We start from the raw sequence: 15,746 nt of genomic DNA, 5'->3' as shown, positions 1-15,746 counted from the left end.
TTACAAGAGTGCAGAGAGCACAGAGTACAGCAGTGTGAGCACATGCCCCAGAAGCAAATTATCCTGGAATCTAAATCCATATCTCGAACACCTATTGCTACTAATAGTATACACAAAGTTATGGTTATACAGATCTCCGGGTACAATACCCAATACACTCAATGGTCAATAGAAAGATGAGGAAATCTAGCTGAGGTGGAGTCTCTGATGCCTGACAGATGGCCCCTCTTAAGGACTATAGAGCTGTTATATATTTCTTTTAAGATTATATGTAATTCTGCTCTTGTATACTTTAGGACAGTGATGGCGAACCTTTTAGAGACAGAGTGCCCAAACTACAACCAAAACCCATTTATTTACCCTGTTGTGCCAATGTGCCATATTAAACAGTAACTTATTGCTACCTATTCTTCCACATCTTTCAATTGTATCGCCCCCATGAGGCAACCACTACAGTTGAAAGAAGGAGGACAAATTCAGATTATCATTGTAGCTTCTCTCTGTACAGGAAGAATGGTGGGTCCAGCAGGAGGACCTCCAAAGATAATGCAGTTCTTTTAACACCTTCTCACTTTTCAAGCAGTTCCAAACAGTCAATGAAGTCAAGCAGCATCTCATAAGTTGCCTAGGACTACAGGAAGATTTAATGGATTTGTTCCTGTTTGGTGAACTGTGTCCTAGGCTGATGGCCTGAGTGCCCACAGAAAGGGCTCTGAGTGCCACCTCTGGCACCAGTGCCATAGGTTCGCCATCACTGCTTTAGGATATTTCATCAGATCAGACCCAGCATCACTGGCCAATGAGAACAAACCAGGGTGTTCAGACAAGGCCTTATGTCTCTTCATTACTCACCAGGCACAGTGCTGTACATGTTATAATATAAATATTAATTAATAATGATAAATTAACATGTGCATGTGGCTGCAAAAATAAAAAAAAACCCAGACCATGTGACGCAATTGGCCTGTAGAGCAGAAGTAGCATTTATCTACAACCACTTTAAGCAGTAGGGGTCCCGGAACCCCCATAATTTAAATTTTATTTACTAAATCATAATAAAAACCCACAAAATATCTAATTCTTCCTGTCCTTGTCTTATAAATACAAGACCAGTATCACAGCGCCACCTTGTGGTCAAACTATAAAAATACACTGTCTAACATTTCACATACTGGGGCACATTTGCTAAGGGTCCAAACACCGCATTTTGCGTCAGGTTTTGCGATTTTTTGCGTTTTGCCCTGAATTTCCCTGGGTTTTTAGCGCATCGGCGCCGGCTTGCATGCGACACAAATCGGGGGCGTGGACGTCGACAACCTGACTGATTCGGACAAAGCGCAGAATTTAAAAAGCAAATTGTGTCACAAGATCAGCACTAACATGCACCGGGAAGAAGAAGGTGAACTCCGGCAGATCTTAGCGAATCGCGGCAAGCCCGAATCCTCCTCGGACAACGCACAGCGGGGATCGCGATGGGACAGGTAGGTAAATGTGCCCCACTCTGTTAGCTGCTAATGTGACAAGTTGTATATAAGAAGCGTCACACTACAATATATTGTGTCATTTACCTTTTGATCTGGTAGACGTAGGTGACTGCGCCATAGCCCTGTCCAGATCTGCTTTCAGACTCTTGTTTTCCTCCTGTAACTCTTTGACTTGTTTGGAGAGTTTCAGTAGAGCCGCGTTCATTGCTTTTTGTCTTCTGAGTGAATCCTTACTTTCTGGGGGAGCCCTTATATAAGACAGACCAAAATTGATAAACGTCACGGCAGGGATCTTATATAGTAAGACCACAAAAATAATGCAGGCGCTCACTGCTGAGCCACAGATAAGACAGTTTTCCAAAATCATGATATCAATGAACAGAAGGCTTATCAAACTGTGGAGTCCAATACTCAGAGCCCCAAATGAACAGTGGATTCTAGCGGTCTCTTAAGCTTAAAGCAGCGAGGAAACTGAGCTACAGGAGCTGAGCTGCAGTTACACAGCTCGGCCACTACACAGAGAGCAGAGCTGTTCCTTGGGTTTTGCTCCCCGTGTTGATTTCAGTGCTGGAATCAGCTGATCGATGACGAGTGTCGTATCCCCCATCTGATACTGAAGACTTATCCCAAGGATAGATCATCAATATCAAGAAATCCCTTTAAGACCTTTCTACACTGATAAGCAGAAAGGACCAAACACACGGATTTCAGTTGTGTCTATGCTGTATGTATGGAGGATTTTTGACTCCGATGATGGATGATGTTAGGGGAAGGGAGATCAGACATGTTGAATTTTCTAAACCCTTTTCTTGGTTTCCAGAGCAGATAAGTTCCTGCTGTAGATGTATTTTTTGGACGCTCAGCCAATCCAAGTGTGCATGTGTGCAAGGGTTATTGAGGGGATACACCTGTACAAGCATTTCATTAACATCTATAGACAGTGTATGGTGACCAGTCACTCCCTTCACTCACCTCTGTTGTGCAGCCTCGGCCTCCGCCAACAGCATCTGGAGCCTCTGAATCTGTTTTTCCACAAAACACAAATCATTAGATCACTAGAATTTTATATATGTTCAGTGTCCTAGTAGCAGGACCTCTCCTCTTATCATCATCAAGTGTTAAACCATATGCAAACAGATGTGTCCATAGACGTGTGAGGTCCTCTCTTGCTGCAGAAGGAGAGACTGGCCGACAGGTTCGGGTAATTGACACACACCCAGGATTGTGGAAAACCATAGCCGTGTGTGTAAGCCTATAGAAATACTTTTCAAAATTCATGTGCAGGGAGCCTTAAGGAGGAGTTGTTTTGTGTAGTTCTGACCATAGACAGTGCTAGGTATTGGCCCTGGAGATCTGTGTAACCATACTTTTGTGTGTATAATAAGTAGCAGCAAGTGAACTTTAATCAAGGTTTGCAACTCCTTCAAGAGCTCTGGGCAGGTCTTGCATCCTCAAGAGACTGCAGCCTTCTGCTCTGAGTAACTGCTGTAAGTATCAGACCAAAATCATTATACAGCTCCTACATGTAGAAGAGGGGAGGAGTTGCTGAGCAGCACAATGCACAGAGCAGAAAGCTCTTCAGGCTGAAAGACCCAGCCCAGAGCCCTTACAGATCTAGATTATAGCTTTTTCCATTTTCACAGACCTGTCACTACTAACAAAATGCAGAAAGGAACAATTACATCTCTACAGGGCCAATACGTAACACGGTCTGTAGCACAAAGTAAAGAGAATACTCTGTTTTGTAGACTATACACCACAGTGACGATATCTACCATTGCCTTCTATTGTGATGACTTTACCTCTTCATAATAGGTTTCCATCGCTATCCTCATCTCCTCCAGGCTGGTGGTTTTGAGCTCGGTCTGGAGCTTGCTGTGAAAACATAAAACGCGTCCACATCAGATGATGGCATGGATTATTATCATTTATGTCATAGCGTCACTGATACTAGGAGTTGTACATAGGAGGTTAAGGTACTGCACATAGAATAGATAGAACAGATGTAGCTCATAGTAAAAAAAAAAACAAAAAAAAACCATCACTAACCACAGAATTGATAATAAAGATCCACACTGTTAGGGGGACAGTATGCATAGATAGTTTGACGTTAACATGGTACATCCACAGACTGGGTCACACATCTATGAGTGGGGTACTACAGCGAGGATGAAAGCTGCTCATGTGATATAGCAGTAGCAGCAGGGTTATTGTACGTTCATTTATTTATATAGCGCACACAGATTATGCAGCGCTGCACAGAGCTTGCCAGATCAGTCCCAGTCCTCAATGGGGCTCACAATCTAAATTAACCTACCAGTATGTTTTGGAGTGTGGGTGGAAACCAGAGGACCCGGAGGAAACCCACACAAACACGGAAAGAACATACAAATGCTTTACAGATTTCCTGGGACTTTAACCCAGGTCCCCAGCACTGCAAGGCTGTAATGCTAACCACTAAGCCACCGTGCTGCCCCAAAGTATGTTGTAGACAAACCTGAAGTAAATAGTCATATAGTGTGTCCAGATAGTATGGAAGATGCAAACAAAAAAAATCCTAAAGACTATTAGAAGAGGAGCAGAGAAAGGGAAGACATAGACGGATCAGAGACTACATGTAGGATCAGTACCCAGGGTTGGAGTGGACAAATTAATGTAACAAGATTTACAACCATATGCTGAGGATCCAATCCTCTATGTAAATATCTGACACCCGGATGGATGTTTTAGACCAGCGATATACAATGTGTGGTTCTGATGTCTTCCTAGCCCGTTCAGGAGAGTTGTACAGCCGCAGATCTCCTCTAAGAAATGATATATCAGAGTCCTGTAGAGTTTCATACCTTAAGGCACTATCTTTCTCCTTACACTGCTTTTCCAACTTCAGAATCTTCTGTTTGAGATTATTCACCATCTGTAATGGACATAGAATTCACATGTCACAGTTTGGTCATGACCAGGACGAATATAGTTTTTGGCTCGGGTTTGCACTTATAAGATCTAAATTTTGCTTACCTGAAAATTTCTTTTCCTCTCGTCCTACAGGCAGCACTGATGGGTAAGAGTCTGGAGTCCTAATTATGACAGAAGAACACAATAACAATGTTAATTAACAATAAATCAATTAACCGACTGCCCTATAAGTATCCTAGGAGTCAAGGAAGAGGCGTGTTTTATGCAGCAAAAAAATTATTTTATTGGGAGGGAATATAATAGTGCTGCCTTTGGACTTCGAGGAAAAGAAATTTTCAGGTAAGCAAAATTTAGATCTTCCTCTCGTCCTACAGGCAGCACTGATGGGATTTAGGTAGCAAATCAAAGGGGGGGACAAATTTTCGAAGCCACTGTAGATAGCACCGATACGCCAAAGGCTGAGCCAGCTGAGGAGACATCCAGCCTGTAATGTTTAGCAAAAGTATTAGAAGAAGTCCAAGAAGCTGCTTGACAGATCTGATCTATAGAGAGCATTGCATACTCTGCCCAGGAAGTAGCAGTAGATCTTGTAGAATGAGCCCTAATCTGTAAAGGTGAAGGTTGTCCCAAGGCTCTGTAAGCCATAGAAATACTCTGCTTTATCCATCGAGAGAGAGAGGCTGCAGAGGCCTTCATCCCTTTTCTTGGACCTTGAAATTGGAGAAACAGAGATTCAGATTTTCTAAAAGATTTTGTCTTCTCTAGATAAGTCAAGACGGATCTTCTAACATCCAGAAGATGCAGAACTTGCTGATGAGCATTAGCAGGAGTTGGACACAAAGCTGGAAGATAATATTCCTGATTTAAATTAGAAACTGAGGCCACTTTAGGAATAAACGATGGAACTGTTCTTAGTATGATGCAGTCTGGTCTTATCTGTAAGTATGGTTCTTTGCAGGATAAGGCTTGCAGCTCTGAAATTCTTCTAGCAGTGGAAACGGCAACTAAAAAGAAGGTCTTCCACGATAAACATTTGAGAGAAGCTTCCTGTATAGGCTCAAAGGGAGGTTCTGTGAGATGATGTAGGACCAAGGCAAGATCCCACTGTGGACATGGTGGCCTAATAGGAGGTTTGATGTTCCGTAAAGCCTTGAAGAATCTCCGTACTAAATGATTAGATGAGAATCTATTGTTATTTAAAGCATTGATTGCAGCAAACTGAAGCTTCAAGGTAGCAGGTTTTAAACCTTTATCAAGGCCATCCTGTAGAAAAGTAAGAATATCTGAGACTGAAGGTTCAGATACAGAATTATCTGAACACCAGGATGTGAAGACTTTCCAAACTCTACCATAGGACTTAATGGTCGCTGGTCTTCTAGCTGACAACAATGTCTTTATAACTCTGGATGAAAGACCTAGACCTGTTAGGGTCTTCTTCTCAATCTCCAGGCCGTAAGCTGTAGCTTCTGTGGTGATGGATGGAAAAACCCCATCTGTTCCAAGAGATGTGGAACTGCAGGAAGTTTCCAATATTCGCCCTTGGACAACCTCATTACAAGAGGAAACCATACTCTGCGTGGCCAAAATGGTAGGATCAGAATTGCATTCGGTTTCTCTTCTTTGATTTTGTAAAGTATCCTCTGAATGAGCGGTATCGGAGGAAATATGTAAATGAACAGGTTGGTCCAGGGAAGAGACAGGGCATCCACTGCATAGGGTTGGTCTGACCTGTAAAGAGAGCAAAACATTGGCAACTTCGAGTTCTGTTTGGTCGCCATCATGTCCATTTGTGGACAACCGAACCGACTGACAATCTGTTGGAAGATAACACTGTTCAGGGACCATTCCCCTGGTCTTAGTTGAGAGCGGCTTAAAATGTCTGCCCGAGTGTTCAGAGACCCTCGAATGTGGACTGCTGACAGACTCTGAAGGTTTTCCTCGGCCCAGGAGATAATCTTTTGACACAGTTTGATGAGGGGTGTGCTCCTGGTACCCCCTTGCTTGTTTATGTAATAAACACATGACAGATTGTCGGTCTGTACCTTCACATGCTGTTTTTTCAGCTGGGTCTGAAAGAATTTCAGGGCTAAATAAATGGCTTTCAATTCTCTTTGATTTGAGGACAGAGTCCTGTCTGTGTAATTCCATTTGTCCTGAACCCAGAGATTGCCGAGGTGGGCCCCCCAACCTGAGGATGAGGCATCGGTTGTCAGGATCTGGGGTTGAACAAAACGTAAAGATCTGCCGGACGCCAAATTCTTCCTCAACCACCAACCGAGGCTGACTCTGGTCTGAGGAGTTAGTACAATCGGTTTGTCGAATCCTGCTGGAGATTTGTTCCAAACAGCCAGAATGTTGAGTTGTAGCTGTCTGAAATGTGCCTTTGCCCAAGGAACTGCTTCTATTATTGAAGTCATCAGACCCAGGACCCTCATGGCTGTTCTGACCGTTGTGCATCTTGTCTTGATAAGGTAGTGCACGGACTGCTTGATTTTCAAGATTCTCTCCTGAGGAAGATGAATAGTCATACTGCACGAGTCGAGAATATACCCCAGGAACTGAATTCTGGTTGTTGGAATAAGAAGGGATTTTTCCCAATTGCTTAGGAAACCCAGTTGTTGTAGAAGATCGATTGTCATCTGAAGATGAAGTTTCAAGAGAGATTGATTCTCTGCTATGATCAGCCAGTCGTCCAAATAGGGCACGATCTGTATCCCCCGAAGTCTCAGTGCAGCCGCCAGAACTATGGTGGTCTTGGTGAAGACGCGAGGGGCTGATGTAATGCCGAATGGCAGACAGGTAAACTGGTAGTGAAGAGTTCTTGAATTGGTCACAATTGCTATTCTCAGATATTTTCTGTGACCTCTCCTGATGGGAATGTGGAGATAAGCATCGGCCAGGTCTATTTTGGCCATGTAGTTGCTTTGCTGTAGAATGGCGGTGGCTGATTTTATGGAGTCCATCTTGAATGCAATTTTGGTCAAGAATTTGTTTAGATAGCGGAGGTCTATAATTAATCTCCACCTGTTGTTTGGCTTTGGTACAGCAAATATGGCGGAGTACACTCCTTTTCCTCTTTCTGACAAAGGGACTTCTTCTAGAGCTCTTTTTTGGATAAATTCGTGCAACAAGGGAAGGATCTGAGATTTTTCGATTTTTGTACTCAAAAATCTTTCTGGCGGAATCTTGTCGAATTCCAAAGCGTATCCGTTTTTTACTGTGGACAGTACCCAAGCATCGGATGTGATGTCTGTCCATAAGTGAGCGAAGTCTGCCACCCTTGCACCTACTGGAGACAGACCTGGCATGGCGTCAGAAGTCAGGCTTCTCGTTTTTTTTTTACTGTGGAAGACAGTTCTGTCTTTAGACTTCTGAACTCCTCTACGTCGGTTACGAAATGCACGAAAAGGTCTTTCCGGTCTTGCTTTTCTAGGCGGAAAGCTCGGTTTTTTGGAGGTACTGGCTACTTGTGGAAAAGAGTTCCCCTTATCTTCACTAAGATTCTTCAACACCTCCTTCAGGTCTTTCCCAAACAAGGAAGATGGGTGGAAGGGAAGTGAACAGAAGTGATGTTTGGAGGCTACATCCCCTGTCCAGGGTTTTATCCACAGGGCACGACGTGCAGAGTTAGCCGTTAGCATGTTCTTAGATGCAAGTTTTAAAGAGTCAAGAGAAAAATCACACAGAAAATCGCCTGCAAGTTTAACAGAAGACAAATTCTCATAAATTTCTTCTCTAGGGACTCCATCCAAAATGTCCCGACCAATCTGGCTTAGCCATAATCTTAAGGCTCGTGCAACAGGCACAGTAGCAAGAGATGCCTTAGCCATGGCTGCTGAGAGTTGATAGCTTCTGCGGAGCATAGCGTCAGCTTTCCTGTCAAGAGGGTCTTTAAGTAAAGAAGATTCATCTGCAGGAAAAATAGATTTTTTAGATAGTTTAGCCACTGGGATATCAATCTTGGGAGGCAATTCCCATTCTTCAGATTCTTTAGGGTCGATTTTGTATACTGCTCGAAAACGAGACCCCAAATCAAATCTTTTTTCAGGCTTAGACCAACCCTGTTCAAAGAGGACTTTAAGATCAGGATGACTAGGCAATACTTTGGCTTTTTTTTCTGGGAAAATAAAAAAGTGCATCTTGGTTAACAGAGTCATTATGACTCTCATCTGTCTCCATTACACTTTTAACCGCCTTGATCAATTTAGAGGTTTTATCTTTGTGAAACAGAAAAAAATCCTCAGATACATCTGGCCCAGAACCTTCCGATTCAGGGCTATCCCCAGAAATTATATGGGCTTCTGAGCAGCTACTAGAAGGTAAAGATATAGAAGATGATTGCCTATGATGTTTTCTATGTTTATGATGTCTTTTAGACTTCTTTTTCTTTGAACTCATCTCATCAAATACAGCAGACATTTTTTCCTTCATCCACTGAAAAAATACGTCTCCTCCTGAAGTCTGAGCAGGAGCTGCACAAGGGGCACAAACATCATCAGGGCAATCATCCGGTATAGGCTGCTCACAGCTAATACAGTCTCTATGATGAGACTTTCTCTTCCTTTTACCAAGGCTGGACATCTGTAACACAAACAACAAGTGTTAGGACATGCCAAATGAAGAAACAAGGGCACTCATGAAAGGAACAAACCTTAAGCTCAGACTGACTCTGCTGCCTGGCAGGTGCAGAGAGCATACCTGAACAGTACAGCCTTAAAACATTCCCAACAGGAAATGCAATGCACCTGGTCAGAGGCGACACCCGGGCTAACAACCAAATCCTTCTAACATAAGAAAAGGATGCAGGGGACGCGCTGAGCCCTAAGGTTAGCAAGCTTTGTTCACAACAATATAGAAACCACCTTACGGTACATTGTAGATGGTGGCTTCAGGAAGGGGGAGATGCGGCAAAACAGCAGCTATATCCCAAAGTATTGAGTGCAACACAAATCTGACCTCCACTTCTCTGCTTATTCGAAAGCCGTACCTGAGAATACAGCGGTTCCCGCTTCCAATGGGAGACGCAGTAGGAGGGGAGTTTATCCAGAAACTCCGAAAATACTGGACTTCCGCCACCACGGGGGGAAGGACAGCCTCAGAATGTAATTTCACCAGGATTGCCATTGGTAAGACATTTGCTTCTACCCTGCTGGACGTGCACCACAGCCCAGGCCTCAGGGGAGCAAGAGGATACTGGCAGTAAACCTAATTAGGACAGAAGAAAAAAACACGCCTCTTCCTTGACTCCTAGGATACTTATAGGGCAGTCGGTTAATTGATTTATTGTTAATTAACATTGTTATTGTGTTCTTCTGTCATAATTAGGACTCCAGACTCTTACCCATCAGTGCTGCCTGTAGGACGAGAGGAATGTAACTTTATTACAGTTTTTCACATTTGGTGATGTAGGGAGCTGCACTATTACTGCAGAGAGGAAGAACAGAAATACATAATACAGTCATGGGCACAAAAGAACATGAGGATATGGATACCACATAATCCTCAGGCCCCAGACGTGGCATCTGTCCCATGACACTACAATGTTATAGCATGTGCCCCTTCCAATAGTATTGAAATCAACTAAAACATTTGTACAATTCATACAATTGTATGAACTCACCAAACTGCTGTCACTCCTTTTGTCCACCAGGCTCCTTGCAAATTCTGAACTCTATTGTTTTAATAGAAAAAAAAAAAGTGATTATTTTTCATGCAACATGTAATATAGGAAGAACGATCCACTCCCTGCCCGGCCGTATGGCACCTCAGCGGCACTGCCTTGAGTTGTATTAGCGCATGCAGCACATTGACAATACTAATCTTTTCTAATCAAATTTTCTAAAGCCTTTCAGTACCTCACTACCTGTGTACTGGAAGTACCACAGTCTGGCCCACCACCGATAATGCAAAAGGGAGGTAAAGGAGTTGCACCAATGTTTAGTCTTATTGCCTATCCAAAGGATAACAATCTGATAGGTGGGGGTCTGGTGCCTCCACAGAACAGGGGTCCTGTTCTCAATAATGAATATAGGGTCAGGTCGAGCATGCATCCTGCTGCTTTATTCACTGTCTATAGCAGCGCTCGTGTATCTCCCGCACTCTCAAAAACAGTGAATGGCAGTTCTGGAGATACCAGAGATCTGCGCTCAGCAATTTCCAAAGCTCCAATAATATTAAATGGAATGACAGAACACATGCCGCTCCATCAAAAAGTGAGAAAGAGACCTTGGAATCTTGATCGGTGGGAGTTCCAGAGGTCCGACCCCCACAAATCAGATTGTTATCCCCTATCCCGTGTAAATGGGATAACATTTACTATAAATGTTATGTTATTTTAACTTAAATGTTATTAACTTATCAAGTTGGACCTCCCCTTTAATGATCATGGCACTAGATAGATGATGAAGGAACCTGAACGTTAGCTTAGCCTGGCAGTGGGCTGCATTATTCTCCTAGTCACAAGGCATAGATGTGATTGGCCTGGTGGGCACCCGCTCCCCTCTACACTATATAAAACTCACTCTTGAAGGATCCAGTAACTGTTCTATCTGACGGTCTTTCCTGTTGTTCTCTTCCTCCGATCTCCTGAGTTTTGTCTTCATTACATCCGCCTCAGATTTCTGGGCCTGTAACATCTGAAAGCGACCCACAGAAAAATGAACGTCCTTGTACAAATATATAAAATAATAATAGAGATAACAATAATCTAAATGGCGCCCTCTCCCCACCAATGCATCTCAAGTCCCCGGGTTACATACAAGATAGGTTCTGTAGGTTTGTTCTTAAGTTGAAATTGTATGTAAATTGAAACTGTATATTTTATAATTGTAGCTCCAGACAAATATTTTTGGTCTCTGTGACAATTGGATTTTAAAAATATTGGATTGTCACAAGAACCAGGATTTACAATAAAGCTTCATTTAATAACTGTTATAGAGATATATATCATACACACATTATATCATCATTTTACTGCTCATCACTGTGCTTCTGGCCTTCTATTCCTGAACCAGGAGGCTCAGGATGAAGTTATAGGATAGAAGTGTACAGAATTTATCACATTTTGTGATCACGCCCCACAAACAATACAGTTTTATTTTCATTCATCCTGTACCTTCTTTAGGTCTAGGATCTGGTCATACATGTCTTCTTTCTCTTTATAATCTGGGGTTCCAGGTACATAACCTAGGATTCAAAACCAATATTAAATCTGCTATTAAACATCATTCAACAACACAGACAGCAAGTACAAACCCAGAATAAGTCTATTTCTTTGTGTAAAGAGTAAGGGTAAGGTTCAGTTCACACAGGAATCATGGTTTCACATTGTCCTTTAAACCAGGCACATAAGTGCAGCCGACTACATTCTACACATTAGACGAAACATAAACCCAAGCTTATGTGCACTTGTGTGGGCTGGTATCGCAGCTCAGTTCTATAGAAGTTAATGGAGCTTAGTTGCAATACCACATACTACACCCTTGATCAAGAGAAGAGATGTTTTTGGAGAAATACCTCCTTTATAGGGTTTGGCTAAGTCACAAAGAGTCATTACTGTATCAAAGTGTATTGCCATAAATCAAGCAATGACCAAGTGTGAAACAGCATAGTGTGTGTATATATATTTATATGTATGTCTATATTACATATACACACACATACATACATACGGCCTTCACTGATGATATAGAGCTTATGTTTAAGAACGGTTTCTGATGGCTATACCCACACCAAATACGGACTGAGTGGTGGATCTATTTCCCAGACCAAACACTACAGTGGTACCCGGACTCCTAGTATGACAGTCATTTATGATATCACAAGTCCCCTCCCTCTGTCCCATACAGTTCTCAAACTTTCCGTATGGGACAGTAGTTCTGTGGGAAGGCATCATAGATGAGGACTATATTGTGTTTGTCCCTGTACAGTGTTTGTCCAGTATACTCAAAAGTTTTTCTGCACATAAAAGCCACAGACACAATTTTTTCAAAGTCTAATTACAGTTACATGTCTATCTTTTACTTACCGTTACTAGAGGAACGGGAATATTTGGGTTTCTTCATTCCAAGGGCATCCTTAAGATACTCTGGAGTGCTGGTGCCGGGGCTCACCCAGGCCTGGCCAATGTCAATGTCAGATTTCAAAGGCTGAGTAAGGCCTGAGGGACAGACAAAGGGAGTCCATATAATAATTTTCATAGCACCTTTAGTCACCTGGGATCCAGTTCAGGCAAGCACCTGGCCGTCTGAATGCACCCTTAGGCTACATTCACACGCTGCTCACCCCCACCCCTCACCATAGCGACATTTGGTGCACGGCGCCGTATTCCGGGGAGAGATAGGACATGTCCCATCTTTCTCCCGGGTATGGAATGGTGCCGCACCGTACCGCTCCCGCGCGGTGCTGTGCGCCCATTGCAATCTATCAGGGTGGTATATACGTCACCCATACGGCAGTGTGAATGTAGCCTAATGCTATCTACAAGTAACCACTAAAAAGCTTGAGTAGATATAATTTATACAGTAATAAGATAACATTCAGCCGTTTTAGAGCAACCACGGGGCTGATGTGGCCCCCGGTGAGTTTGACATCCCAGATTGTAAAGGGAAAGACCTTACCACATTCATGGGGCAATGTTACATAATTGACCACTCAACATCAGCAGCATCTGTTCACTGTTAAACTCGAAGATGCCTCAGTCAATATAACAACCCCAGCGTATGCTAATAAGACTAACAGACAGTCATCACCAATGCCTATAGGTTATCATCACAGCTGATGAGGTTAAATTAATGATCCTCCGCCACATGCACATGTTCAATGCATCACTTCTATAAGATGTGTCATCAGGACCAGTGGGGTCTATACTTCAGATAACATTTGCACATATTATACATGCACAGAATAAATGCATTGCAGGATACAAGAATTTTTGCTCAATATATGTCCAGTCTGAAGAAGCAAACTGTACAGACCTAAATAATTCATCGACTCTAAGAATTACGATTGGGCATTGACCCCATTAAACTTCTGTTATCAGACTGGATTCACTACAATGAAAGCTGAAATTTGGATGAGATTATTCTGACACCCCCCACAGCTCAGAGATGAGATTCCGCTTGTATGACAAGGACTTGATTATTCTTCTAAAATTAGTTATTAAGAAGAACACGGCCGGAGCGTTACCATTGCCCTGCTTCAGGGAGGCTAGCCACAGCTGTCTCGGGACTTTCATTGTCGGGTTCTCTGTGTGCATCTGACCCGTCCCTTTTAGAGATCTCCATACAGGGGCTTTTCTAGGGTTCAGCCTTGCACTGGAGAGATACGGAGAATCTGCAAGAAGAAACAAGAAAACTATGAAATCTTCTGAAACAATACTAATGATAGACAGTAAAGCGTGATGCGAATCAATGAAGTCACGGGAGGCAGAATGGTCACTGACACCACTGTCATCCCAATCAGGGCTGTCTCTAAGAGGAACCAAATGCCTCCCAGTATAACTGAAAAACTCTTTTATAAGGTTATTCCACCTCATTTACTATACGTTTCTGACTATAAGATGCACCCCAGATTTAGTCACCCAAAAAAAGGAAAAACATTTTTGACACCAATTCAAATGCCCTGTTGATCACACACATGTACAGCACATTCAACTCTCCTACATTCATTCACACACACAGTTCTTCTTTATACCCATTCCCAGCCATAAGTTCTTCCCTGGCCCCATCCCTGGCAGCATGAAAGTGTTTAAGGACCTTGCAGAGCGCATGTGATCATTCACATGGTTCTGACATCACTCCGGGTCCTGCAGTTACACTATAGGGATGAACGAGGAGAGGGGTCAGGAGGGTCTGGCAGTGCTGAATTCCTCAATCTTTGGGCTATAAGACACAGGCACTTTTTTTTGCCAAAACATATAGTCCGTCTTATAGTCCAAAAATCTATGATCTCTTTATCATGTGTGGGGATCCGACTCCCACCAATCAGTACTGCACAGCTGAATTGTTCAGAAAGCAACCCCAGAGGAGCACAGGCGCAGGCACTTACTCTGTGACCTTGGCGGCTTGCTTGATTTCTTCTTCTTTACTTTCTACAGAAATATTATATATATAAAAAAAAAAGTATGAAAGTTAAAATAAACAAATAAAAATGTCCCACTTGGCTTATATTGGGGTATATCCAGTGGGCAGTGGGCTGCCAAGCAATATACTGGGGGGTAGGGAGCTGCCAGGCTATATACTGGGGGGCAGGGAGCTAGCTAGCTATTTTTTTGTGGTAAAATTATGTGCCTCTGCTTATATTCAGGTTGGCTTATACTCGAGTATATATTGTATACTGATAGTATATGGGCCTTATTATAACATCCTACATACCTTTTCTGTGTCTGATTCATAGGTAATAGCAGAGATGGCGTCATCACCCAGCGGGGACAGTTCACGATACTGTAAATCAGCAAAGAAGTAAAACAAAAATTACTAACATGTATTACATTATACTGTCATTACGGTCCTCTGGACAGGCAGCCCTGGGGTCCTTCAGAGAACCAGGGGCTGCTGTGAGACGCCATCGGCACTCTGCAAAAGCAGCTCCATGGGGCTGATGGGTAGCAGAGGCGGCACGCTGCTCCTGCACTTGTTTAGACACTGTGGTCTATATTTGACCGTGGTGTCTAAGGGGGGGGGGGGGGGGGGTTAAACACCCAGTACCGGAGCATTTACAATCCCAGGTGTTACTACCGGTCCTGGGATGTGATAACACAGCAGCAATCTTCTTCTGATGCAGCGCCGTAGAAAGGCATCGCTGCTGATGAAGTACCTTTAATGGGCGCTATAAGAAGTGGTTGTCCAGGGATTGAAAAACATGGCTGCTTTCTTCCAAAAACAGCTCCTCACCTGACCATAGCACCATTCATTTCTCTAGAGCTGAGCTGCTGTTTTAGGAAGAAAGAATCCATGTTTTTCAACCTCCGGACAGCCGTATTGAGATCAGCAGAATCGTGAGCGCAGCTCAGGAGTAAAAAAAGTTCCGTCCTTATCGCTGGTAACTCACCGCATCTTCAAGTTCTTCAGCTTCGGTGCCATTTTTACTGGAAAGCCAAGACATTGCTCCCTGCGCTCAACTACTCCACACACCGCGGCTCTGCAGTAGAAGAACGAGCCGTGTCACTTATATACATACAGGGTCACCTAGAGACGTGCCGTACCTACGTTATTCCTCCTAGAAATAGGTGAACAAATTGACAACTGGGTGGTACCATCCCCACGTATTTATGAGGTTTGTTTCGGCACGAATTGGTCAGACACTCAGTTATCAATTGGCAGAAGACACCCAGTTGTCAATTTCTTTACA

The 15,746-nt window shown here is 43.2% G+C and overlaps 1 protein-coding gene across 1 annotated transcript in view; it reads right to left on the bottom strand.

The window, feature by feature from the left end:
• IQCE (IQ motif containing E) overlaps positions 1–15,746 on the bottom strand; it is a 28,281-nt gene that overhangs the window by 12,095 nt on the left and 440 nt on the right. The window contains exons 2-13 of the mRNA XM_072120321.1: positions 15,447–15,536; positions 14,771–14,839; positions 14,445–14,487; positions 13,584–13,730; positions 12,424–12,555; positions 11,512–11,582; positions 10,919–11,032; positions 10,018–10,068; positions 4,328–4,398; positions 3,287–3,359; positions 2,457–2,506; positions 1,569–1,732 (exon numbers count right to left, since the gene is read on the bottom strand). Of these exons, the coding sequence (XP_071976422.1) occupies positions 1,569–1,732; positions 2,457–2,506; positions 3,287–3,359; positions 4,328–4,398; positions 10,018–10,068; positions 10,919–11,032; positions 11,512–11,582; positions 12,424–12,555; positions 13,584–13,730; positions 14,445–14,487; positions 14,771–14,839; positions 15,447–15,500 (1,039 nt within the window). The 5' untranslated portion in view covers positions 15,501–15,536. The remainder of the gene's footprint in view (positions 1–1,568; positions 1,733–2,456; positions 2,507–3,286; positions 3,360–4,327; positions 4,399–10,017; positions 10,069–10,918; positions 11,033–11,511; positions 11,583–12,423; positions 12,556–13,583; positions 13,731–14,444; positions 14,488–14,770; positions 14,840–15,446; positions 15,537–15,746) is intronic.

Source organism: Engystomops pustulosus, chromosome 8 (assembly GCF_040894005.1).
Source record: "Engystomops pustulosus chromosome 8, aEngPut4.maternal, whole genome shotgun sequence".
In the NCBI taxonomy this organism is placed as follows: Eukaryota; Metazoa; Chordata; class Amphibia; order Anura; family Leptodactylidae; genus Engystomops; species Engystomops pustulosus.
Note: the sequence above shows the minus strand (reverse complement) of the source record. Positions and strands in the feature narration are given on the sequence as shown.